Below are 26,154 nucleotides of genomic sequence, written 5' to 3'. Positions count from 1 at the left end.
GCTGCAGAAACATCTCAAGGATGATCAGGGGAAACAGGATGCCCCTGAGCTCAATTTCGAGCTTCACGGCAAAGGCTGTGAATACTTATGTACATGTGACTTCTCAATTTTTTTATTATTAATAAATTTGCAAAAACCTCAAGTAAACTTTTTTCACGTTGTCATTATGGGGTGTTGTGTGTAGAATTCTGAGGAAAAAAATGAATTTAATCCATTTTGGAATAAGGCTGTAACATAACAAAATGTGCAAAAAGTGATGCGCTGTGAATACTTTCCGGATGCACTGTATTTCTTTATCTCCTCTGTAGGTTGAGCATGTTTTACTGGTGATTGAAGATGCCATCTGAGTTACAGATTAATGAGAGGATTTGCATCTACAGTATACAGTCATATGAACCCCTCTTAATTCTTTGGATTTTTGTTTATCATTGGCTGAGCTTTCAAAGTAGCAACTTCCTTTTAATATTTGACATGCTTTATGGAAAGAGTAGGATTTCAGCAGTGACATTAAGTTTACTGGATTAACAGAAAATATGCAATATGCATCATAATAAAATTAGACAGGTGCATAAATGTGGGCACCCCAACAGAGATATGACATCAATACTTAGTTAAGCCTCCTTTTGTAAATATATTAGCCTCTAGACGCTGTCCTCCTATAGCCTTTGGTGAGTGTCTGGATTCTGGATGGAGGTATTGTTGACCATTCTTCATACAAAATCTCTCCAGTTCAGTTCAATTTGATGGCTGCCGAGCCTGGACAGCCTGCTTCAAATCATCCCATTGATGATATTCAAGTCAGGGGACTGTGAAGGCCATTCCAGAACATGTACTTCTCCCTCTGCATGAATGCCTTTGTGTTTTGGGTCATTGTCTTCTTGGAATATCCAACCCCTGCGTAACTTCAACTTTGTGACTGATGCTTGAACATTATCCTGAAGAATTTGTTGATATTGGGTTGAATTCATCCGACCCTCGACTTTAGAAAGGGCCCCAGTCCCTGAACTAGCCACACAGCTCCACAGCATAATGGAACCTCCACCAAATTTGACAGTAGGTAGCAGGTGTTTTTCTTGGAATGCGGTGTTCTTCTTCTGCCATGCAAAGCGCTTTTTGTTCTGACCAAATAACTCAACGTTAGTCTCATCAGTCCAAAACACTTTGTTCCAAAATGAATCTGGCTTGTCTAAATGAGCATTGGCATACAACAAGCGACTCTGTTTGTGGCGTGAGTGCAGAAAGGGCTTCTTTCTCATCACCCTGCCATACAGATGTTCTTTATGCAAAATTACACTAAATTGTAGAACAATGTACAGATACACCATCTGCAGCGAGATGTTCTTGCAGGTCTTTGGAGGTGATCTGTGCGTTATCTGTCACCATTCTCACAATCTTGCCCCTGCATATGTCGCTCCTGTATTTTTCTTGGCCTGCCAGACCTGCTGGGTTTAACCGCAACTGTGCCTGTGGCCTTCCATTTCCTGATTCCATTCCTTACAGTTGAAACTAACAGTTTAAACCTCTGAGATCGCTTTTTGTAGCCTTCCCCTAAACCATGAGACTAAACAATCTTTGTTTTCAGATCTTTGGAGAGTTGCTTTGAGGATCCCATGCTGTCACTCTTCAGGGGAGAGTCAAAGGGAAGGAAGCACAACTTGTAATTGACCACCTTAAATACCTTTATATCTCAGGATTGGACACACCTGTCTATGAAGTTCAAGGCTTAACGAGCTCATCCAACCAAGTAATCAGCATTGAGCAGTGACAGGCATTCAAATCAGCAAAATTACAAGGGGACCCACATTTGTGCACAGCCAGTTTTTCACATTTGATTTAATTTCGTACAACTAAATACTGCGTCACTAAAAATCTTTGTTCGGAAAACACCCCAGTACTCAGATGTTCCTAGGAAATGAAAGACATACCACTGTTATCTGTTTTGTTGAAAGGAGAGTCAATTATTATGCAGGCTGAGAGGGGGTTCAAAACTTTTTCATATGACTGTATATATGGAGAAATCTGTGAGGTCCTCTGCTCTTTTCTAACCGCTCAGGTCTGCTAACAGTCTTTCATGTGTAATTTCTAGCTGGTGAAATGAGCTCTCCATTTCCTGCTGACTCACTCAGTGTGCTTGTGGAAGTAACCCCTGAAGAAGACAGAAATAGTTTAATCAATCAGTCTTTATTCAGTCACAGATGAGTACGTGGATTTATGCTTTGCAAAACAGAAGAGCAAGTTTTCTGGTTTCAGTCACCTTTTTATATTCATTTTCCTCCCTCCCCCTTACTTATGAAACAGCATCTAAGCATTTCATCAATTTGGCCAACCATTTGGGTGGGTCCCCAAAAAAGGAAAGATCTTCTTTCCTGTGTCTAACAGACGCGTTCCTAAAGAAGGAAGTTGTCTTATGTCAGCTTACTGCAGCTTGTCTTATGACAGACGCCTGCATGAATAACCTACTGTTATAGCAAAACAACTTTTAACACTTAATAGCTTGCAAGCAGTTAGGTTTTTCTTTCACATGCTTAACAAGCTTTTGAAGGCTATGGTTGGGTAAATTTCTGTCTGATATTAGCAGTAAGGTTTTGTAATCTAGAACTTGTAACCAGCTTTTATTTTGCTCTGAGCTCTTCACTTGTGATGTACCCTTGTCCTGCAACGCTTGTTTCCAAACAGACTGATGTTTACTCAATTATGTTGACCGCTTTTGTAAGTCACTTTGGGTAAAAGCATGTGCTAAGCAAATAGAAGTAAATGTCAATGTAAATCTGGCATAACTCTCCTGTAGTTATATACGTGTCATCATAATAAGCTCCTTCTTCTCATGATCTTGAAATAAACTAATGGGTTTGCTAATGTTATAGTATATTATGTTATCCTAAAAGCATGCATGTTAGATTAACTAGTGAACTTAAATTGGCCCTTTGTGCTTGATTGGGCCCTGGAGATGCCAGGTTAGGCCCTGAACATTTCCCCCAGTGTCCTGAAATGGGTAATCATTCCATTTTGGAGCTTTTTTTCTGCCATTTGTGTATTCTGCTCATGCCAAATCTTTAAACAGTGGTTAATTTTATGAGTGCAAACTTAAAAATGAATACCCTCATTATCAAAATGTTTTGCAGCATTTTTTATTGTAGCACAATTTTTTGCCATGGATCATGGAATTGTGTATTGCTCATTGTTAGGGAGAAGCAGAGCTCTGGCAAACTCTGTAGGGCGAATCACTTGCCTTACTTCAAAAGAAAGTTCAGTTGTGGGAAATCAAGCTTGTTGGGTGGAGTGTAGTCAAACAGCAGCCCTGGCAGCTAACATTGAGGATATACTACAAATAAATCTAGGCAACACATAAAATGAATCATGTTTCATGTTCCGCCCAAAAGTTGTTAAGCGTAGATAGTGGGATGGTTTGTTTCATTCATACTTTCGAAAACATCATTAATTCCCTGCCTCCATTTTGGCAATCTTAACATATATTTAGAAATTCTTGCTAGTCATCAAACAGGCATGATGATTAAAAATTCTATTTTTGGAACACAAAATGAGCTGATAGAAACAAACGCCTACTAGAAAACCATGCTTGCTGAGTATCACTACATGCGGCAATCCCTGAAGAAAAGCTTTTGACTTGTTTGGTCAACAGGGATCAAAAGTTTAAGAGCTCCCTTTAAGAAGTCTCCTGTCTGTCTTTAGGTGACACCACTGAAAGGCACCTTCATGGCTCAAATTCTGTATTAAAATGAACTGAATAAAAAGTAGAGTTAGGTCACCTTTCTGTATATAAAAATATCATCAAATTAATTGCAGATGATTTATTTTTTGCATTTATGGATTTTAGAATTTTCTTTTAGAATTGAGTAGTTTTTAGTAATATAAAAATTATTTTTTCAGCTAATATGTCCTTGGGCAGCACTCTCTGCCAATTTGAAATTCACGATAATTCTGAAAAATCAAAAGAAGACTTAGAAGTTGATTTACCACATTAACAAAGGTAACTGTAAGGGCTCCTTTATACTTCACGCTCAGAACGCGTACGCACCTGCATCATGGCTGCCATGCATTTCCAGTGTTCATTTGATGCGTCCTCTGAGCAGGTCCTCAAAAATTAATGTGACGCGTACGCGAGTTGCAATACCAGCAAAACGTCAGAGAGAACAGTGTGCTAAAATTCGGAACGTGACGTCAGAATCTTATTACTAAGATTTACTATCTAGATCGGTGTGCGCGCTTCGATGTTTGATGAATGGTTCGAAGTGGTGAAGCAAAATGCCGACATACAGATGCATTCGTGGTGCTTTTATATTCAAGCGTTGCATATTCCCAATCGTAATGACACGATACATTTTAAAAGTCTCACATACCGTCTTCTGTGCCGTCTTTTTTTCTAGGGCTTCCTCTGGTACTGACAGCAGCAGCAAACAGCCACTGTGGCAATAGATCACCACACAGAACACATTAAATGTATGATATTCCAACTCTCTGCACATTTAGAATTCTTAGATTTATAATTGATATCACTTTCATGATGAAATGCTTTGAAGTATGTATGTTACATTTTACAGATAAATCCGTAATTTCATTTAAATAATGAATACTGTTAATAATTACACACACAGGGGTGACATGGGGGTGACACGGTCACAGAGCATTAGCTTTGCTGTCTCTCAGGGAGTCATGTCACTGATATTCCCTGCCTGGAGTTTGCATGTTTTCCTGCTGGGTTTCCACAGTGTGCTCCAGTTTTCTTTCAAAAATATGCAGATTTGGTGACACTAAAATGACGCAAGCGTGTATGTGTGTGCTTGTATTCACCTTGCGATGAGCTGATGCCTCGCACTGATGGATATAATCATTAAACATCCTTTTCAGAGATATTGCAGTAAGGTGTCATCAGAATTTAATGGGTGTTCCAGGCAATTCACAACACAGCGAAGCCGAACCTGTTCTCCCCGTGATAATATCTCGCACTACCACCTGGTGGATTCTTCCAGATTTACATAAAGTACGCGGGCAAGTATAAACAGTACAACACTTGCATAGCAGGATCGTCCACTGCAGCATGTGTCGCGTCGTGTGAAATATAAATCTGGCCTAATAAGAAGATCTTAAGTGTCCCCGTGACCCCTTGAACCCTCAGATCAGACATCAGACACCAGATAAAAGTCCAAATAATGGTTTATTATAATAATACAGTACACAAAGCACCCTCCTCTCCACAATACTTATACAAAAAAACATTAATCAATAATCAAATAATCCTCCACTTTCCCAGACGCTTAGCCACCCTGCCTCCTAACTCAGCTCAATCCGTCTTGGATTTCCCACAGTCCTTTATAGTCCTCGACCCGGAAGTGCTTCTGAGCCCTCAGTCCATGTGATTATCCAACACTTCTGGGTCAGGTAAAAACTTCTCATTTTTCTTCAGCCCGGAAGTATATCATTTCTTCCGTTCCCGTGACTTGGAAATACTTCTGGGCTATACGGAAAATATAAATCCCTGGGCCTCCCTGCAGCGACTCCTGGCGGCCCCCATGGTATCCAGCAGGGCTATGCATTAAAACTCCACTGTCCATGAGGCCCTGCTGGAATTCGGGGCACCTCCATGTTGCAGGGAGGGCTCCATCTGGCGGCCTGGGGGTATCCCACAAGACATAATGATCTCCTCATTTATAAATGGTCATCCATTACAGAAAGTGTATTGGCAAGGCCCACTGGGATGAAATACCAGGTTATCTTCTACTATCACGTCTTGTAACCATAATAGAAATGTTTGAAGATTTTCTAGAATAGGTTGAAATTGTTCTTCGAGAAAGGCACATTTGATTTATCTTTCACACTGTGTTCACCACTGGGAAAACCCAGCATTTCAAAATTTAATGTGTCTGCATGTGCGAGAGGTGTAAGATGTTTCTGCCTGGAAGGTATGAAACAAGAAAATGCAAGGAGAATGATGACATCAGTGTGTAATGGCTGGCAGATTTTCAATTTTCAATTAGCAAGTGGGTTAGTGTTGTCAAGTTTAAGATATTTATGCTGACTATGAAACGAATTAGACATGCCCATCTTGATAAATCCTGCCATGTGATTGGACTATGACTGTTTTGTTCTTTTTGAGGTGCGGTTTTAGTTTCGGTTTGGTATTTTATAAAATACCAAACTGTTAGGGTTTCACAGCTAACAGTTTGTTGAAAGGACTGTGAATCACAGAAGGTACAAAACTGTGCTGGAGGATGAAGAAGCTGATTGTTTTGCTTTATTTATTGCCAGGTAGGACTGCTGTGATTTCTTTGTTTTCCTCTTTCCTAGTTTACTTTTATTTATACAGAGAACTTTGTAACAAATTTATAATAGTCTCACTGAATTTGACAGTAAATGTAAGATATTTCTAATGCAAAGTAGTCAAATCTAAAATAATACTGTGATCCCAACAGAAAAATCTCTTTATGCATTGAAATGATCTACACCGTGTGATGAGGATGGACAGGATTAGAAATGACGACATTAGAGGGTCAGCTCAGGTAGGACGGTTAGGAGACAAAGTCAGAGAGGCGAGATTGCATTGGTTTGGAGAGATGCTGGGTATATTGGGAGAAGGAGGCTAAGGATAGAGGAAAAGACGAAGGTCTAAGAGGAGGTTTATGGATGTGGTGAGGGAGGACATGCAGGTGATGGGGGTAACAGAACAAGATGAGGATGACAGGAAGAGATGGAACAAGATGATCCTCTGTGGCAACCACTAACAAGAGCAGCTGAAAAAAGAGGAAGAAGAAGTTATCCATATACCAAGAATAAAAACCTCCCTGAAAGATGCAGGAAGGCAAATTACTAATTATAATAAATGATGATAAATCCTAAGATGTGCCAAATTATCAGGAGATAGTATTAGTGTTTCTTAATTTACAATACACTGTGTACCAGACCATAATAATAATAATAATAATACATTTTATTTATATAGCGCCTTTCCCATGCTCAAGGCACTTACAGAATATAATAAAGAACGGCAGAATATACAGTATATAGCATTGTACAAACCAGATAATAAATAAAGAAGATTAAGACAGTAAATTCTGAAAAAAAAAAACCAGACAACATAACTGATGGTCTCGCACACACACAGGTTACATGAGCATCTTGACAGAGAAGTAAACTGAGAGAAAGGTAATAAAGTCAAGTTGAGCTAAAAGCCTTCCTGAACAGATGAGTTTTGAGTTGTTTTTTAAAAGAATTCATGGAGTCAGCTGACCTGATTAATTTTGGTAGGTCATTCCAGAGTCTGGGCGCTATACAGCTGAAGGCCCTGCTGTCACCCATGGAGTGTAGATTAGTCAGGGGCACAACAAGATTACCAGAATCAGAGGACCTTAGTGGGCGGGCAGACACATAGTGATGGAGAAGGTCAGTTATGTAGTTTGGCGCGAGGTTATTTAAAGCTTTGTAGGTTATTAGTAGGATTTTATATTTGATTCTGTAAGACACAGGGAGCCAGTGAAGACGGAGCAGGATGGGTGTGATGTGCTTGCTGCTGCTGGCTCGAGTAAGGACTCTTGCAGCTGAGTTTTGAATAAGCTGGAGCTGTGAAATAAGATTAGAAGGAGCACCTGCCAGTAGGGAATTACAATAATCGATACGGGATGTGATAAAAGCATGGACAAGTTTCTCAGCATTAGAGAAGGAGAGGAAGGAGCGAACACGGGATATGTTGCTGAGGTGAAAGTAAGAAAGTTTCTTAATGTGATTTATGTGGGCGGAATAAGTGAGGGAGGAATCAAAAATGACACCAAGATTTTTTACAGTAGAGGCAGGTCTGATGAGATCACCGCCAAGATGGACTGGGAAGGAGCTCATTTTATTAAGTTGCATTTTAGTCCCAATTTGCAGGAGTTCAGTTTTATTACAATTTAATTTTAAAGAGTTCTTCTCCATCCAGGTTTTAATTTCACTAAGGCAGGTTGTGAGCTGAGAAAGCTCTGATGAAGTTCCACTTTTAACATTGAAGTAGAGCTGAGTATCATCTGCACAAAAATGATAACCCAATCCATAACTATGGATAATATGGCCAAGGGGAAGCATGTAAATACAGAAAAGCAGAGGACCGAGGACAGAGCCCTGAGGGACTTCTTGTGTGACTGGCGCTGAGCTGGATCTGCTGTTGCCAAGACTAACAAACTCTTGCCTATCAGTCAGATAGGACTTGAACCACTGAAGGGCAGTGCCAGAGATACCCAGCATGTTCTCCATTCTGGACAGTAGGATGTCATGTCTGACCTGAGTGTCAAATGCTGCACTGAGGTCTAACAGAATTAATATGCTAGTTTGTCCAGAGTCTGCTGCCATAAGCAAATCATTGGTTACCCGTAGCAGAGCAGTTTCACAGCTGTGCCGCGCCCTGAAACCAGACTGTAACGGTTCCATCAAATTATTAGAGGTTAGGTAATTGGTGAGTTGGGAAGCTACAACACGCTCAAGAACTTTTGATAGGAAAGGTAAGTGGGAAATAGGCCGGAAATTGTTAAGATTGTCAGCATCAAGACCAGACTTTTTTAACATTGGGGTTACAGAAGCAATTTTAAAAGTGAGCGGCACGGAGCCAGTGTCAAGGGATGAGTTTATTATTGTTGTAACAGTCGGGATTATGGCATGAAGGCAGGATTTAAGTAGTGTGGTGGGGATGGGGTCCAGTACACAAGTAGTCGGCCTCATCTTACCATGTACAAAAATAAACTTTATGTCAGTCTAAACCTATGTGATAGTTCAAACTGTACATGAAACAATACATGCCAGGCTTAGATATAATAATTCATTCATTCATTACATTTATATAGCGCTTTCTTCGATAAGATTTACTTTTTTTCTGGATTTATTAATATTTATTATAAATGTCATTGCTTTGTTAAGACGTTTGGGTCTGTTGTGTTTCTGTGCCTATGCTATATTGTTTCTGCATATTTCTACAACAAGGGGGTCTAGTACTAAATTGTATTTGTACTGTAACAGAAATGTTTTGAATGCTAGCAGGAGTATCCACAGCTACTGTACCTGGGCTGGAAAAATACTGCCCCAAACCAAAATTTCACTGACTGAAATGACTGTGGGGAGCGGCTTTATATATCTGTTCGTAAAATGCCTCCTAGGAGAACCACCCTAGTAAAGCACAGATTCAGTCACTAAATAAATCAGAAATGAAAATTAGCCTATGGTCTTCCCTTGTGTAAATGTGGAATCCATGCAAACTTTTAGACAGTTTCAATGATTGGGATTTACACATCTGACAAACAAACACACATTCAGCTTTTTATATCAGATGAGGCAGAGACTTCTAATCAGATTTCAATCTTACCACTGAAGGACATTTAAAAGACAAAAAGTGTGATCATGGCACAATGAGAAGGCTATGTTCTTTCACAGGGATAAGCAAAACAGAAATATTTCGATTTGCATTCAATTTTCCAAAACTGACACGATAATTTGTTTTGCAATCAATCGCAGTGGTAGTGCTGTTGCCTCATAGTAAGAGACCCGGGTTCACTTCCCGGGTTCTCCCTGCGTGGAGTTTGCATTTTCTCCCCATGTCTGTGTGGGTTTCCTCCCACAGTCCAAAGACATGCAGGTTAGGTGCATTGGTGATCCTAAATTGTGTGTGTGTGTGCTTGGTCTGCGTGTGTGCCCTGTGGTGGGCTGGCGCCCTATCCGGGGTTAGATTCCTGTCTTGCGCCCTGTGCTGGCTGGGATTGGCTCCAGCAGACCCCGTGACCCTGTGTTAGGATATAGCGGGTTATTTGAAAAACACAAAACTCACTGAAAATCATTTTTTTAAGAGTGTTAAAGGCTTGTTGTGGTGGAAGACAGAGGAATATTTCTCCATAAAGCTTTGTTCACCCGTATATGGTTTTTCTGGGCTGATTTCTGCAGCTGTGTAAATCCGTTGCAGGAAAAATAAATTTTGTTTATGCCTCTCATTCTCATCACTGCTTTAGGAGAGCACTGTGCTTTTTAAAAAAGTGACATGCCACATATTCGCCACACAAAGACAAACCAAAATGAACCATTGTGCACAGTGCTGTGTTTTTTTAAAGTAGGAAAACTCACTACATGGAAATCCAAACTGTCTCCCCCTCACAAATTATGTATCAACACTTTGTGTGCCATTGAGTGCTCAGTTTTCTTTTCTGTTTCTGATGCATCTTTAGGATTGCAGTTATCATGAGTGTCATCATAACTGGCAAAGTGGGTATTCATTGTAGGAAATACAACCAGAACAAGAAAGCGACGGCTTAACAAAATACCTTCATATGACAAAAAATGAGTGTTCTGTTGTAGCCAAGGGTTATTCTCAGGCTTATTTTTATTTTCTGTTTTATTGTTGTTTTTGTCAGTTTTGGATTATTGTTTTTCATATTTTTGTGTTATTTCAATTCATTTTGCTTATCATTTGCTACTTCCAGACTATTTCTTTAAATTCCCTATATTTGTGGGTCCTCCCTCTGACTTTGTATGTTTGCCATAAAAAGAGATCTAGCAGCAGTTCAGTGAGTGTGGTTAGATGTGTTTTTGTGTAACTGTTGCTTTTGATTTGGAGTTGTTGGTTTGTCTGAATTTTTCTACTCTCTCTTTAATTTTTGCTAATGGATGTGTATTAGGATGTGTTTGCTTCGGATTGCTTTTAGGCAAATTAATTTTTGCTCTGTTGATAATTGGTTCTTACTGTAACAGATATTTTAATTTAAAAAGACTAGGAGGCTTTGCCCTCTGCTCGCTTCACTCACCAACCCCCGTATTTGGTTTTCCTTATACACACTTTTAAGATGTTTTTCTCTTTGAATTGTTGCTATTTCATTAGTTTCACTTTCATTTCAGAACTTCTGTAAATACAATATTTGTAATCTTGCGTGTCCCAATATGCTGAATCTTTTTAATGAGGTCAGGATAGGTTTCTCTGTTTGGAATTTCAGCAGAGACGAAATGATCTATATCATCAGCAGTTAATAATTTTTTTTTACAAAGTAAAAAGTAAGTAGAGTTCTGCATTGGACTCCTGTCTGTAAAGTCGTGTTATTTTCCTCTCACAGTTCCAAAAGTACATGAGGTTACCAAAGTGATACCCCAGCTTTTGTCTAGGTTTTTGTACAAGGGCTAGACAGAACGTTTTTGACTCCTGGGGTAAATTTTGGTTTTTAAATAAGCAGATAAATATATATACATGAACAAAGTAACCAATAAATGCATGTGCGGTAAACTTCGTTTTTGAAATTCTCAAGATTCTTTATTTGTCACATGCATAGTTATACAGGATAGCATACAGTGAAATGCATCCTGATCCGCTTATCAAAAACTGTGCAAAAGTTAGAAGAATATCAGTTAGATTAACAAAAAGTCATAGATTGAAAGATAACAGTATAGTAGAACATAATAAATAAGTAAAATTATGTGAATAAAGTAGAATTAAGTGTTAAGGTGCAATAGTGTAGTAATTATTGTGCAAAACCAAAGTTAGACTGGTGCGTAGTTAAATGAGGCAGTTTGTTTGTTTGCGCTACTGCGAGCTTTAGTTTTTTCCATCCATCCATCCATTTTCCAACCCACTGAATCCGAACACAGGGTCCTGCTGGAGCCAATCCCAGCCAACACAGGGCACAAGGCAGGAACCAATCCCAGGCAGGGTGCCAACCCACCGCAGGACACACATAAACACATCCACACACCAAGCACACCCTAGGGCCAATTTAGAATCACCAATGCACCTTACCTGCATGTCTTTGGACTGTGGGAGGAAACCGGAGCGCCCGGAGGAAACCCACGCAGACACGGGGAAAACATGCAAACTCCACGCAGGGAGGACCCGGGAAGCGAACCCAGGTCTCCTAACTGCAAGGCAGCAGCGCCACCGTGCTGCCCTCTTTAGTTTTTTATATTTTCTAATTTTCCTACTTTCATATCCTTTAACTTTCTCCACATGTGTATAGCGCCAACGGTTTTTTTTTTTTTTTTTTGAGCCTTTCTAAATTCCCTAGTTTCATAGTCTCTAACCTGCTCTGCATGTGCTTAGCGCCAACGTTTGTAAACGTCTTTATGAAGTTCTACTTTCTTTTATTCATTGTTATTTAATTCTGAGCCGGACTGGACTTGCTTTTTTTTTTCGATTCCACTTGTTCCGGGCTGATAATTACTTTCCTTATTTTTTGAATTTGCACCTCGATTATTCTTTTTTGCTCTTTTTTCTGTCCAACGCATTTGAGTCTCTTTTCTCTGCACTGCTTTCTTCTTCGCTTATATGTCAACATTTCATTTATAACGTATTGTCCTTATACGCTTTATATGCGCTGAGAGCCCTGGATCTGTGTGTGCTCAAATCCTTCACAAGACTGAATGTTTTGCTGCCTATTGTCCTATTTGATAGATTGTAAGTAGGGCGTATCTTTGGTCTCGCGGGTCTTTAAAATGTCTCCCGAGAAGATCACGTATCGTAGACTTGCTTTTTGCTTTCCAGGACAGGATTTCTTTTTATAATAGATAGATTACTTGTTCAGGTCATCTTTACAAACCAGAGTGTTTATGGTTGTTCTTCCTTGCAAGATATTTTTGAAGAATCTTGGAGTCTTTTGCTATACTTTGAATGTTTGAATCCAAAACCTGCTTTCAGGTTTTTGGAAACAGTCCGTTAAAGTTTGAAGTCATGCTGCCTGAGGTGAGACCTATTTCTGGGCAGGCAAGGGAGGGCTCCTGGCTTGTTCTGTGGGTCTTTTAGAGGTCTCACACCATTCTGCCCTACTAGGAGTACTCAAATCTCAAATCATATGAATACGTCTGGTGATTTTTTTCATCCTTCAGGATATTTATTTAAATACTAAATGAAAGTCAGATGCATGTAAAATCTTATATATAAACATCTACACGTGGAAGTGTGTGTGTGTCTGTCTGGCCCAGAAGTGAGAGGTAGAGTCAAGGTAAGGGCTCCACCTCCGAGGAAACAAACTCACGATTAGCTGCTAATACACAAGTGAGGTGAGCACATTGGCAAAAAGAAGCCTCCGAAGAAAGATTCACTCTCTTAGCCACTAATACAGAAGCGATACGAGCGATTCGGCAAAACGGTATCCCTTTTACTTTTCCTTCTGCTGCTAATACACAAGCGAGGCAAGCACGTCGGCAAAACGAAATCTCCGAAGGAGAGATATGCCCAGAGTAGTTACTTTCAGTTACCTGACATCTCTACATTTCAATTGTTTTTCTGACGATTTCAATAGTTTCTAGGACCCCGGGCTTTTTACAGCACGGGCTTGTACAGCTATTAAAGCATAAAATATTGCTTCCAAACAAGAAAACAAAAACACCTTTTGTTTTTTGTCAATTGTGTGTATGTCAAACATATTTTTTTTTATTTTGCTAATTTCTTTGTTAAAGAAAACACAGAGTTTTGCATGCAAATTCAATTTCACATGACTTGTTTCACTCATAACTACTCACTACTCACTACTTTCCCCAGTGATTTACATTCATGCTTAACGCCGTATCCCATCTCCACACTTTTTGTACACATTGCAATAATGACCCCATAAAATATAAACTTGTCAGCATAACTCCACTTTACAGTTTCCCTGTTTATTTTGTTAAAGATATTTATGTTTTTCAAAAGATGTTTTTGTTATGTATTTATTTTAAACACATTTAGCATGGGTTCAGACGGTCGTGTTTTACCAACATGCTGCAATTCTATGAGGAAGCAACAAAAGGATACGACCAGAGTGGAGCTTATGATATTATTTATCTGGACTTTCAGAAAGCATTTGATAAGGTGCCACATGAGAGGTTGGGCATCAGCTTAAATGAAGTGGGAGTACAGGGTGTAGTGTGCAGATGGGTGCAGAATTGGCTCAGACACAGGAAGCAGAGGGTGATGATGCGAGGAACCCTACCAGAATTGGCTGATATTAAGAGTGGTGTTCCACAAGCGACACAGTTGGAAACTTGTTCAGGGTAAATTTCACACAGTTTTTCTTTACACAGAGAACCACAGACACATGGAATAAGTGACCAAGTAGTAGACAGTGGGACTTTATGGGCCTTCAAAACTTGACTTGTTGTTATTTTAGAAGAATTTAGTGGATAGGATTGGTGAGCTTTGTTGGGGTGAATGGCCTGTTCTCATCTAAATTGTCCTAATGTGAAAAACTACTAACATTCAAATCTAATATTGACAGATTTGCATTTCAAAGTCCCAGATTTTAGTTAAAATAACCCATCAGCCATGAAGATACTATAGCAGTGAGCAGTCTAACAGTTCTGATACAGCAGAAACATTGAGTGGCACGGGTCACATGGAATCAAAGGATTGCCTTAGTGGTTGATGGGTTGTCCAGGATGACACAATTGCAAATTTAAGACAAACTGGTACAGTAACCAAGACTAGTTAGACTGGAGATAGAACAGTTACTTGAATAACAAGCAAACAAGAATTTCATAAAAGAGGAATTAAACCTCGTTACCATCCTCAAGAATGTGCTTCATAGTGGTAGCTTTAAACCCGTTCCTCATGCTTCACTTCATTTACAACAACAACAACAACATTTATTTATATAGCACATTTTCATACAAAAAATAGCTCAAAGTGCTTTACATAATGAAGAAAAGAAAAATAAAAGACAAAATAAGAAATTAAAATAAGACAACATTAGTGAACATAGAAAAGGAGTAAGGTCCGATGGCCAGGGTGGACAGAAAAAACAAAAAAACCTCCACAAAGCTGGAGAAAAAAAATAAAATCTGTAGGAGTTCCAGGCCACGAGACCACCCAGTCCCCTCTGGGCATTCTACCTAACATAAATGAAATAGTCCTCTTTGTAGTTAGGGTTCTCACAGAGTCACTTGATGCTGATGGTCATGCAGACTTCTGGCTTTTAATCCATCCATCATTGTTGGAACATCATGGTGCTTTGAGTAGATTGCGCCACCACCAAAAGGACACCGGAAAAGGAAACAGAAGAGAGAGTAGGGGTTAGTACAGATTTTGAATGAATAGTTATTATAATGAATTGGATATACAGAGTATCAGGATTTAAATTACAGTGAAGTTATGAGAAGGCCATGTTAAAATAATGTGTTTTCAGCAGTTTTTTAAAGTGCTCCACTGTATTAGCCTGGCGAATTCCTACTGGCAGGCTATTCCAGATTTTAGGTGCATAACAGCAAAAGGTCACCCGCCCGCCTCACCACTTCTTTTAAGTTTTGCTCTTGGAATTCTAAGGAGACACTCAGTTGAGGATCTGAGATTGCGATTTGAAATATAAGACGTCAGACATTCCGATATATAAGATGGGGCGAGATTATTTAAGGCTTTATAAACCATAAGCAGAATTTTAAAGTCAATCCTGAATGACACAGGTAACCAGTGTAGCAACATCAAAACTGGAGAAATGTGCTCGGATTTTTTTTTCCTGGTAAGGATTCTAGCAGCTGCATTCTGCTCTAGTTGCAAACGATTGATGTCTTTTTTGGGTAGTGCTGAGAGGAGTGCGTTACAGTAATCTAGTCGATTTCTCAGAATCTTTCAATGATATATTTAGTAGCACAGATGTCGGGCAACAGCCTATAAATAAGGAAGTGAAAGTAAATTTTCATATTTGAGCAAATGAAAGCCATTTTGATCTCATGTCAGTAGTATCATTTTGTGAACCACTTGACTCACGCTTTGACCACAGTTTGTTCTGGGAAATAAACCAAGTATCTCTAATTTAACATTCTTTAAAAGCTCATGATTTACCACACCTTTTACAGCTCTTGACACTTCTTTTGTTCTCCCAACTTCATGACTTTAATGTTGTTTCAACCAGTCTAATTAAATCTGAATTATTTAACTTACTGATCTACAATTACAGTATGTTTCAGAGCTCCCTGTTTTAATTTATAAAAATCCACATATAGTAGCAGACAAGGATTTGTTTACTGGGTGAAATTTCTTGAATTTCTTGCTTTTTAAAAAATAATGCTTGTGGAGTTTTTGATAACCTGAATTTTTATTTAGTTTCCTCGTCGTCCAATTTTAATCTTATTTAACTTATTTCAGCGGTCACAGAGTCTTTTCATGCCTATACTCCCCAAGATGAGGTGGTTGCACATCTCTATACAGATGTTCAGTTGTCTTGTTTCTTCAGTCTGTCTAAAGAAGATCCCACTCTGAAACATGTCATTGTATTCTGGAAACACAATGGTGTTGAGATAGCAAGATTTATAGATAAGAAAGTGACCAACAGTCACATGGGATTACTAAAAGAAAATGATCTGCGCAACGGAAACGCATCGCTGCACCTCAGAAATATCACAGTGGAATATGAAGGGGAATACGAATGGCTAGTGTATGAAACTCCATTACAACATCAAGGCAAAGTGCAGCTTAAAGTATTAGGTAAGTACGCAATGCAACTTTGATTGTTCTTTTCATCAGGATTTAGGATCTCCTGGAAGCGAGAGCTTATCCCAGCAACATCAGCTACAACTCCTCAGCCAACCCTGGACAGCATATAAGTTCATTACAGAGCACACTCATGCATTATTTTACACTGTTTAATATACAGAATGTTCAATTGTTTATTTTTCTTTAGGTTGGAGTTTTTAAAATGTGGGGAATATCCGACATCAGTTTTCACTGTTAATTTTTTTTGGAGGGCATTGTTTTAATTACCGTTATGTTTCCTTTAATTTACTTGATGCCATTTTGTTAGAACATAAGAAATTTGACAAACGATAGGAGACCATTCAGTCCATCAAGTCCTTGTTGTTTAGCTAATAGCTACGCTGTCCCAATATCTCACACAGATTCTTCTTAAAGATTCTCAATGTTTCTGCTTCAGATACTCATATCTGTTCTTATATCGGCATGATCCCATTAACATTATTGTGAGAGGCAGAATTAATGATGTCACATGTATAAATATGGTGGCATGTGGCAGTTTCAGTACCCCATATGAAATAATATAAACTTCCAAAAATATTAGCAGTAGTTAGCTTTATCACAAGTAGGCCCTAGCATTAGGTTTCTTGTGTGATCTCAACATCAGGTCTATCTTTGACTTCACATTTGTCTTCGCCCCAATGTATTGGCTATGTAGTTCTGATTGTCTTTCTGATAACAAATCTTTACCTTGTCTCCAACCACATCCTTTAGCTTTTGTTGGCCTTCTTGCCGGCTTACAATAAACCTTTGGACATGATATTAGCGTCCTTGACAGACTGGGAAATTATGGAGTCAGATGTTTTTGGGATGGTAAACTTGTGGAATAAAAAGACATAGGATAGATGAGATCAAATGACAGCATAATGTTTCAAGAAAAAAACACCATATATTGCATTGTTTTTATTTTTGTTTATTCTTGCTGTTCATAGTTGTGCGCCGGTTGCTATGACACTGCTTACTGCTAGTCACATGAACCTCACCCAGCAAGGCATGAGATTATTTAGGATAATGCTGCATGCTAAAGGTGGTCTGAGTTTTATTTTTTTTAAAAAAAGAAGTACATAAGAAATTTGACAAATGAGAGGAGACCTTTCAGTCCATCAAGCCTTTTTGTTTAGTTAATAGCTAAGCTGTCCCATTGTCTCCTCTAGATCCTTCTCAAAGGTTCTCAAGGTTTCTGCTTCAACTCCCTGTCTCAGTAGTTTCTTCCAGATTCACACAACTCTTTACATAAAGAATTTACTCCTGACTTCAGTCCAAAATGCACTTTCTCTTAATGTTCACTTGTGTCCTCAAGCATGCGATCCACCCTTAAGGTGAAAGAATTCTGATGGATCTGCTTTATCATTTTGGAGACCTGGATTAGGTCTACAGTTGAAATGATCTATCTATCTATCTATCTATCTATCTATCTATCTATCTATCTATCTATCTATCTATCTATCTATCTATCTATCTATCTATCTATCTATCTATCTATCTATCTATCCTGCCAAGTAGTCACTGTAATAATTTCCATTTTTCTTAGGTTCCCCAACTGTCTCCCTAATGCCTCCTCTCTTGGTGATGAACTATTCAGGCACACTGGAGTGCCGAGCTGAAGGCTTCTATCCTAGAAACATCTCTATTGAGTGGCTGAGAAACTCTGAGCCTATTGATTTGCAGGAGCCCCTGGATTACCACAACAATCCCGATGGCACCTTCAGTACCAAGAGGCGCTACAACTACACATCAACTGATGAGGACATTGGAACAAATGTCTCATGTAAAGTGACCCATGAGTCCTTGAAAAAAGACCTTGTGGAGCATCTTCATACCTGTAGTAAGTCAGGCCTCATATTTCAAATTAACACACGGGTTCTCCATATGTAGAAAGGAGGAAAGAAATAAGAGGCCCAATTATGCAATGAATCCGATTAGAAGGTGGTAAAGGTATTTCATTAAGTAGAATGGTGCTCTATATATTTTCATTTTGTTATCAATGAGATAGATAGAAGGTGTTATATAATAGATATAGTCAGTTGATATAGCAGGTGTCCTGACTTTGGAACTGACCACACAGAAGCCCTTAAAATAAATCTCACAAAAGCTTCTCTTGACTGGGACTCAGTCTCACTGACAGCATAAAAGCTATCCAGGGATTTGTTGAGAAAATGGTTGAGAAATGAACAGTTATTTATGAATAATTGAGTAAGCCACCCAGCTGATCAGTTAAAGCAGATTACGCAATTTATAGTCATTGTGTATGTCAGACTTACTGGTCACAGTTGCTGATTTTGTCACCACACTATGTCTGTTTATATGACTTGTAAGTGAAAAAGCAGGACAAGGTCAAAGTTTGGGGCACCTTGTTGTCAACCTGGCATAATTATAATTAAAGGTTTGAAAAGAAACACGTGTAAACTGCAAAGAAATGAGTCATCTGGATGGTTGTCTTACGTAGACTGCCCAAGATGGCGGTTTCTCCAGATTTCAGGCATTCTGGGAGGAAGAAGTGGGTCCAAATGGACATACCCCAGACGTGACATCAGATGGAACAGTGTCTATTGTTCTTTTTGCAGAAGGGGAAGAAGAGAGGTCACTAGTACACAGTGCCACCTCCTGTCTGGGCAGGGAATTACTATCACCTAAGCTTTAACGCTGTTTCCCATGCACACACACGTGACAGACTTCAAATCACTGGACATTTGCCCCATTCAGTGATTGTATGCTGATTTTCCAGCACAACCATGCTCATCTCTTTTTCTGGCACCCAATACTGTGTTGCCTGACAGAACTGGTGCAGTAGAAAAGGTTAACAGGTACAGCAAATTTAGACATAATACTGTATCTGCCTTTTTTATTTTTTCCCTTCTGTCATGGTACATAAAACATGAAACATCAGACAGACAAGCTTCTCTTCCAAAACACCTGCACTCCTTGTTCCTCATTGTTGCTTTCTATGTAGTGTACTTCTGATTGAGCATTCATTCATTGTCAGCTCTCGGGCACACTGTGCCCACCTCTAAGACAAAATTAAAACTATTTTGAATTTGGAGTGAGTCGCTGGCCATGTCACATTATGTGACTGGCTTCATGGGAGTGCCTCTGACTCACTAACATTATGTGAATAAACACTACAGTTGAATATCGCTTGAGAAGCCATCAAATGTGACATGTCCCTATCTATCTATCTATCTATCTATCTATCTATCTATCTATCTATCTATCTATCTATCTATCTATCTATCTATCTATCTATCTATCTATCTATCTATCTATCTATCTATCTATCTATCTATCTATCTAAGGTAGATATGGCAATGTACTGGTCAGTACAGTCATCTCATGGATCACATCCTGGTTTCAAACTCTATGCCTGGTTATTTTTAATGTGGAGTTAGCTGTTTATCGCCATGTCTGAATTTTTCCAGGTATGCTGTTTTTTCTCCAATATTCACAAAATGTGGGTGTTAATTTAATCTATTATTACAGATTGCCCCCTTTTGGTTGGGTGTGTGTGAGTAGGGTCTGTGATGAACTGGCACCTTGTCCAGAGTTGGTTCTTGCCTTGTTTCCAATGTTTCAGGAATTGTCTCTGACCCCTGGCAACACTGAATTTAATCACATTGGTTTGACAATAGTATGCTGTGTTTGCTCCCTTTACTTATCCTTTTTTTTCTGTTTTATTTATTTACACTTTCATTTTTAAAATATATTGGGATCCTTCTGGTGTTTTATCTGCTTCAGGTTGTTCTTTAGAAACCATTCTGTTACATTTTAGTTGTCTATTAGTGTATTTCACTTCACTCACACATTTCTCTGCTGTCCAATCTATCACATCGAGAGCTGAAAGTGTCACCCACGACTCTGCTAAGTGCTGAGGACCAGACCATCATCTGCAAGCTGAATGACTGTCTCAAGAGAAGGGTCGACATGAGGTGGAGGAAAAATGACTGGGCTTTGAGGGAACTGGAGTGCGAGGGAGTAAAAGAATGTTTGTGCGAAGCAACCTTCATAGCGAAAAATACAGATGGGAAGGGGCAGGAAGAAGAACAGAAGAACAAGATTTTGTGTGAAGCAGAGATAGAAGGGCTTGAAAGACTGCTAACTGAATGTGTCCCTATTACAATTCAAGGTAAGAAATTGATTTGGTTTAAAAGAGGGTGAGTGATTGTGAATCTGTCTAGATCCGTTGTTCCACACAGCTAATCTCCATAAAGAAAAAATATCACTGGCTTTCGTAGACCAAGGCTTGTTTAAAATTTGTCAGCACACAGGAGATTGTGGAAAACCTACAGAATGTATAGTGTCCACTGCTTGACTTCTAGTCAAATGGGATGCCCAACTCAGCAACTGCAATGGCTGATCTCATCGCCTGATTACACAACTAGAAAGCGCATTGCACATCAAATTACATGACAGTAGAAAACTTTCTGGCACAATTTCATGCTTTCAGAGTATTATGATCTTCCCCTTTTATCTGACCTCCAATAGTGCTGCCTGGTTCTACTTTCTAGGTAAATTACATTGAAAGAGCTGTCTAAATATTTTCTGTATACAATATATCGCAATATATATCATTTTCATAAGGGTTCACTTTTCCAATTCCTATTTTTAAAACAGATGGATCTAAGCGTCTACACTGGGCTGTTACATGTGCCTTTACCCTGACTTCCCCACTTGTACTGACTACACTGCTTCTAGTGTTGTGTCGCTGTCTACGTTAAAATTGAAGTTACTTGCAAGGTACGCTCTTATCATTTTACTTTTTGTTGTAATGGAGTGGATGAGTCTTGTTATTGAAGAGGAGACTTTTAATTATTGACTGTACAAAGTTTGATAGCTGTTAGGATGAAGAATGACTGACAAGAATCTTTCAAACAGCCTACAGCCTGTTGAACACTTTGAACTTGTAGCACTGGATACATTATGTGATATATGGCATGTAACAGTGTATGCTGCACAGTGTCAGATAGTAAAGACATTTGCATCTTTTTAAAAGGTTGCAAAGCAGCACAGCAGATACAACAGCTTCCTGATCATTTCTGTTCTAGAACTTGGGGGAGAAAGTCATCCTTTAATATCATTTATGGCATTTAACATGTGGTGGTAAGATATTATTATTGAATGTTAGAATATTGTTCTCCTTACATATAGTATTATAATACTGTACAAGGAGTTCATATATTAAAATGTTGCCTGTATTTCTGTCTACCTTAACAATAACATCCTGCCTCTTTGGGAGAATTAAGTGGATAGACCTGGTGAGCTCTGATGGGCTGCATGTTCTCATACAAATGTACTAATATTTTTCAAGGCCTTTACCCCCAGCTTAAAGCCAACATGTTTAATTGCATCTATAATATATAAAAATAAGAGAATGTTTTTTTTACAAAAAAATTGAACAGCACCTCAAACTAAAGTTTTTCTTGACAATAAATAAATCTGTGTGGGCGGCACAGTGGTGCAGTGAATAGCGCTGCTGCCTCGCAGTTAGGAGACCTGAGGTTCGCTTCCTAGGTCCTCCCAGCGTGGAGTTTGCATCTTCTCCCCGTGTCTGTGTGGGTTTCCTCCCACAGTCCAAAGACATGCAGGTTAGGTGCATTGGTGATCCTAAATTGTCCCGTGTGTGTGCCCTGTGGTGGGCTGGTGCCCTGTCCAGGATTTGTTCACTGCCTTGTGCCCTATGCTGGCTGCGATTGGCTCCAGCATGACCCTGTGTTAGGATATAGCGGGTTGGATGATGACTGACTGATAAATCTGTGTATAACTAACTTTTTAGAACAATTTCCAACCAATGTATTGTGATTAATGACTCTCCATTCCAGGTAATAAAGCTTGATAATTCAGCCTTCCAAGCAGATTATGGAGTTTGATTTCTCCAGATTCCAAATAAAATGTTATATTGGTGAAAATGTATAAAAGTGAAAAATTGCAATAATCCTAAATTGTTGAAATTCTTATATCATAGAAAAGGTTGTACAATCAGCACTTGGGAATTAACAGCTTCTCCTAGTGCATCAGAAATGCTCCAGCCATCTCTGTTAAAAGCCACATTATGCATTGGTCATGAATAGCAAAAAAGTGCTGTTCTCAATGCAGTGAGGTGTCTTTGTATCCCTGAACATCAGCTTTGAGATTACATGATTTATGTGATTTGTGATGAAGACGGCGTAACAACGTGAAAAGAACTTGTAGTGAAGACAACTAAAACATGTCAATTATCTTTACATTCTTTGTGACACTGCAGTTTAACCACCAGGTCACAGTGTACAGCATAGACTCAGCCAGCACTTTATAAGTTGCCCCCTTCCCTTTGTCATAGTCATTCTTAAAATCACTTAGCCCATTTGAGGGTCACAGGAAACAGCAATGAACAGCGCCTAATCGGTCACCCACACTGGGGCCAATTTGGAGTTGCCAATCGGGGAGGAAACTTTGTGTAGACACACGGAGAACTCTACAGGGACAGCATCCAGTTGTGCAGTTTGAACCCACAATGGTGGATTCATCTGGCAGTTAGCATTTTTATTTAAAGTAGATATCATTTCTTTTTTAATAGTTTAAATTTAGCAAAAACAAAATACAGAATTGTGCTATTTCTAAAGGCAAATTATAGCAATGAATGCCAATAGTTCAGCAGCACATCGGCCTTGTCAGGCCAGATTAGCTGAATATTCTGACACATTATACTTTTCAGCTTGCTCCTTAAATCAATGCACATATATCATTTCATCTTCTTTTTCATCTCTTCCAACTTCTATGTGCGAGCGATGTGCTTGATTAACAGCTCAGTCCTGCACCTCCTCACCGATCAGACCTTTTTCCTTCAGATCTTCTTTTACTTTATCCTTGGACAGTAGAAGCGTTGCTCCACCTCTTGAACCCTCAGGTTATTGTACTACGGTACAGTGCACAAAGCACCCTCCTCTCCACACTACTCATATAACAAACACTCTAACAATAATACTCTTTCCTCCTCGCCCAGACACTTTGCCACCCTACCTCCCAGCTCAGCTCCGTGTCTGGGCTTTCCCACAGTCCTTTTATACACCCTGACCCGGAGGTATTCCTGCCCAACAGCCCACAGTTCCTTATTCCTTCCAGGTCAGGGTAAAAGTCCTTTTCTTCAACCCGGGAGCACGTCGTTTCTTCCCGTCATGTGACCATGATGTACTCCCGGGTTATAGGGCACATACGAGCCCACGAGCCCCCCTACAGCGACTCCCGGTGGCCTCCAAGGTATCCAGCAGGGCTGTGTATAAAAACTATATAGTCCATGAGGCCCTGCTGGAACTCGGGGCACGTCCACGCTGTTGGGAGAGCTCTTCCTGGCGGCCTAGGGGTGAGGGCCGGAATAGGAAGCCGGCAATCCACCACAATCCATTGATCTCCGCTTTGGCCTCCCTCGTTCTCTCTTCCCTTGTACTTCCATGGCCATTGTTCTTTCGTCCACGTACTCATTGTCTCTCCCCTCATCACATGTCCATACCACTTCAACCTACTTTCCTTTACTATCTTAGATTTCTCTCCCACTTCTGTTGTACCTCTGATTTTCTCATTTCTTATTCTGTCCTTTTTTGTAATTTCAAACATCCATCTCAACGTTCTAATTTCTGCCACATCCAACTTCTCCTGCACCCTCTTTATTGTCCATGTCTCAGCTCCATACAACATTGTTGGTCTTACCACTATCTTATAAACCTTATATTGCCTTAATTCATTGATCACACGATACTCTGTGACACCTTCTTCCAATTGTTCCATCCACCCTGCACTCTGTGGCTTATCTAGTTTTCCATCATGGGCTACCACTGATCCTAAATATTTAAACTAATCCACTCTTTTCAAGAAATCTCCCTGCGGGCTAGCTTCTGAACCCTGCTCCTCATAAAACCTCATACATTCTGGCTTCTTCCTTTTTTTTCTTTAGTTCTCGTTCTTAAAATAAACCGCCATTCTTCCAGCTTCCTTTTTTCTAGTGCCATACAACACAATGTCACCAAGAAAAAGCCTAATTATGTACCAGGGGGGTTGGTCTTTTATCCTGCGACTCAACACGTCGATAACCAGATCACAGAGGGAAGGACTTAAAGAAGATCTCTGGTACAGACCTCCTCTAACTGGGATCTTGTCTGTTACCCCAAAACTGCTTCTAATCACAGTAAAAATCATTTACTGCATGGTGGCACGGTGTTTAAAGTTGCTGTTGCAGCATTGATCCAGAGATCTATGTGAAGCCTGCTCCCATTTCTTGTCTGCTTTGTATTTTTCATATTCTTCTCTGTTCTCCATTGTCTTTATGGGTTTTCTTCTAGGGACTCTATTTTTCCTTTCACATTCTCAATGACTTGACATGGAGGGGTGTTAAGTGAATTTACAATTCCAAACTGGCCCTCTATTGAGTGTATGTACAGTATGTGTGAGTTGGTACTATGATGGGTTCCTGCTTCATCGAGGGTTGGGTGCTAGTTTTCACTTGATGACAATTGTCAAACTGCCTATTTCTGGATTTAGAATCATGGAAGCTGGATCCTTTCCTAGTAGTATGAGGAAGTAAATGTTAATGGGATGCCAGTGCACTGGAGAGTACACTCCTGTGCACTCTGGGCCAATTTAGAGCCATCAGTTGTCCTAGAAAGTTTGTCATTGACAAAAGGAAGAAAAATCTGAGTAATGGAAGGAAATTCTACAGAGTCAAAGAGAGAATGTGAAAACGTCATGTGGATAGTGTCTGAGGTGCTATTCAAACCAGTCACTGAAGCTGTGAAGCAACCATGATTGCCAATATACCATCTGCTTTTCTGTGAGACTGCACAGTGAATGCTGATTCATACTGTATTTTTATGCTCTATAGTCACAATAGTTTGTACTTCAGAGCATCACTGACATTTCCATTGCTATTCTTATTTGTCGGTATTGTCATATTTGTATTATATGTTGAAAAATGAGTCAAGATGTCAGTTGAATATTTTGAATAAAACAGCAAAATCTTCTAAATACATTTTGGTTTGGCATTGAGCAGCCACTACTAATTCATTCAATTCTTTTTCTCTGTCATTGTCCTGCTGCAGACCTTTGGTGTGTCAATACATCCACTGAGCAATCTCTTGGAATGGGAGCTCAGAATAAACACAACAAGAGACAACAAGACCCCAGCGCCAGACTCTCTCAAGACCCTGCTTCAGTCAGGAAAATGTATCCCCAGTGTAGAGTGCCCATGGAGGCGTTGGATGGCCAGGTGGTCTTTATCCACCACATTTATAGTTTTAGAAAGAACCTGAAGGGGTCAAGATGTTTATTTTCTTCATATTGTACATTAATTGTATTTTTTCTTTTTACGTTTTCCTCTCCTCTGTTGCCTCCTGGCCTAAGAAGTGTTAATCATTCTGTAAAATGTCACCTTACATGTAATATTCATTATTTGGAAGCATGTTGTTACTTAAATTTTCAGTTAGTATTTTGTTGAGATTATTTTCAAAAGCAATTTTATATATTTTACAGATGTTTTGCTATACTGCATGAAGTTTTATTTTCAAGTTTTGCTTTTTGGATTTGTTTCCATCATATCACCACAAGTTTACTTTTATAAGTTTCTTTCATTAAAGTGTATGTTTGTGATATCTTTGGACAGAACATTGTGACCTTAATGGGACTAGTAAAACCAGACTTTAACACAACTGTTAAACCCTCACAGAAAAGCACAAACCAATATAGATGTACAGTTA

At 39.3% G+C, this 26,154-nt stretch overlaps 1 protein-coding gene and 1 long non-coding RNA gene across 2 annotated transcripts; both read left to right on the top strand.

The window, feature by feature from the left end:
- Positions 1 to 6,205: 6,205 nt before the first annotated feature.
- LOC114661809 (cell adhesion molecule 3-like) lies at positions 6,206 to 20,041 on the top strand. Its single transcript, XM_051934894.1, has 4 exons — positions 6,206 to 6,264; positions 16,058 to 16,396; positions 17,973 to 18,266; positions 20,013 to 20,041. The coding sequence occupies exons 1-4, from the start codon at positions 6,228 to 6,230 to the stop codon at positions 20,039 to 20,041; spliced, it is 699 nt and encodes a 232-aa protein (XP_051790854.1). The 5' UTR covers positions 6,206 to 6,227.
- A 235-nt stretch (positions 20,042 to 20,276) lies between these two features.
- Positions 20,277 to 25,941, top strand: LOC127529822 (uncharacterized). Its single transcript, XR_007936443.1, has 3 exons — positions 20,277 to 20,561; positions 21,050 to 21,172; positions 25,501 to 25,941. It is a non-coding gene; the product is annotated as an uncharacterized LOC127529822 (long non-coding RNA).
- The last annotated feature ends 213 nt before the right edge of the window (positions 25,942 to 26,154 follow it).

This window comes from Erpetoichthys calabaricus, chromosome 12 (assembly GCF_900747795.2).
Source record: "Erpetoichthys calabaricus chromosome 12, fErpCal1.3, whole genome shotgun sequence".
NCBI classification, from domain to species: domain Eukaryota; kingdom Metazoa; phylum Chordata; class Cladistia; order Polypteriformes; family Polypteridae; genus Erpetoichthys; species Erpetoichthys calabaricus.
The sequence above is the reverse complement of the archived record's forward strand: the minus strand, read 5'-3'. Positions and strand labels throughout refer to the sequence as shown.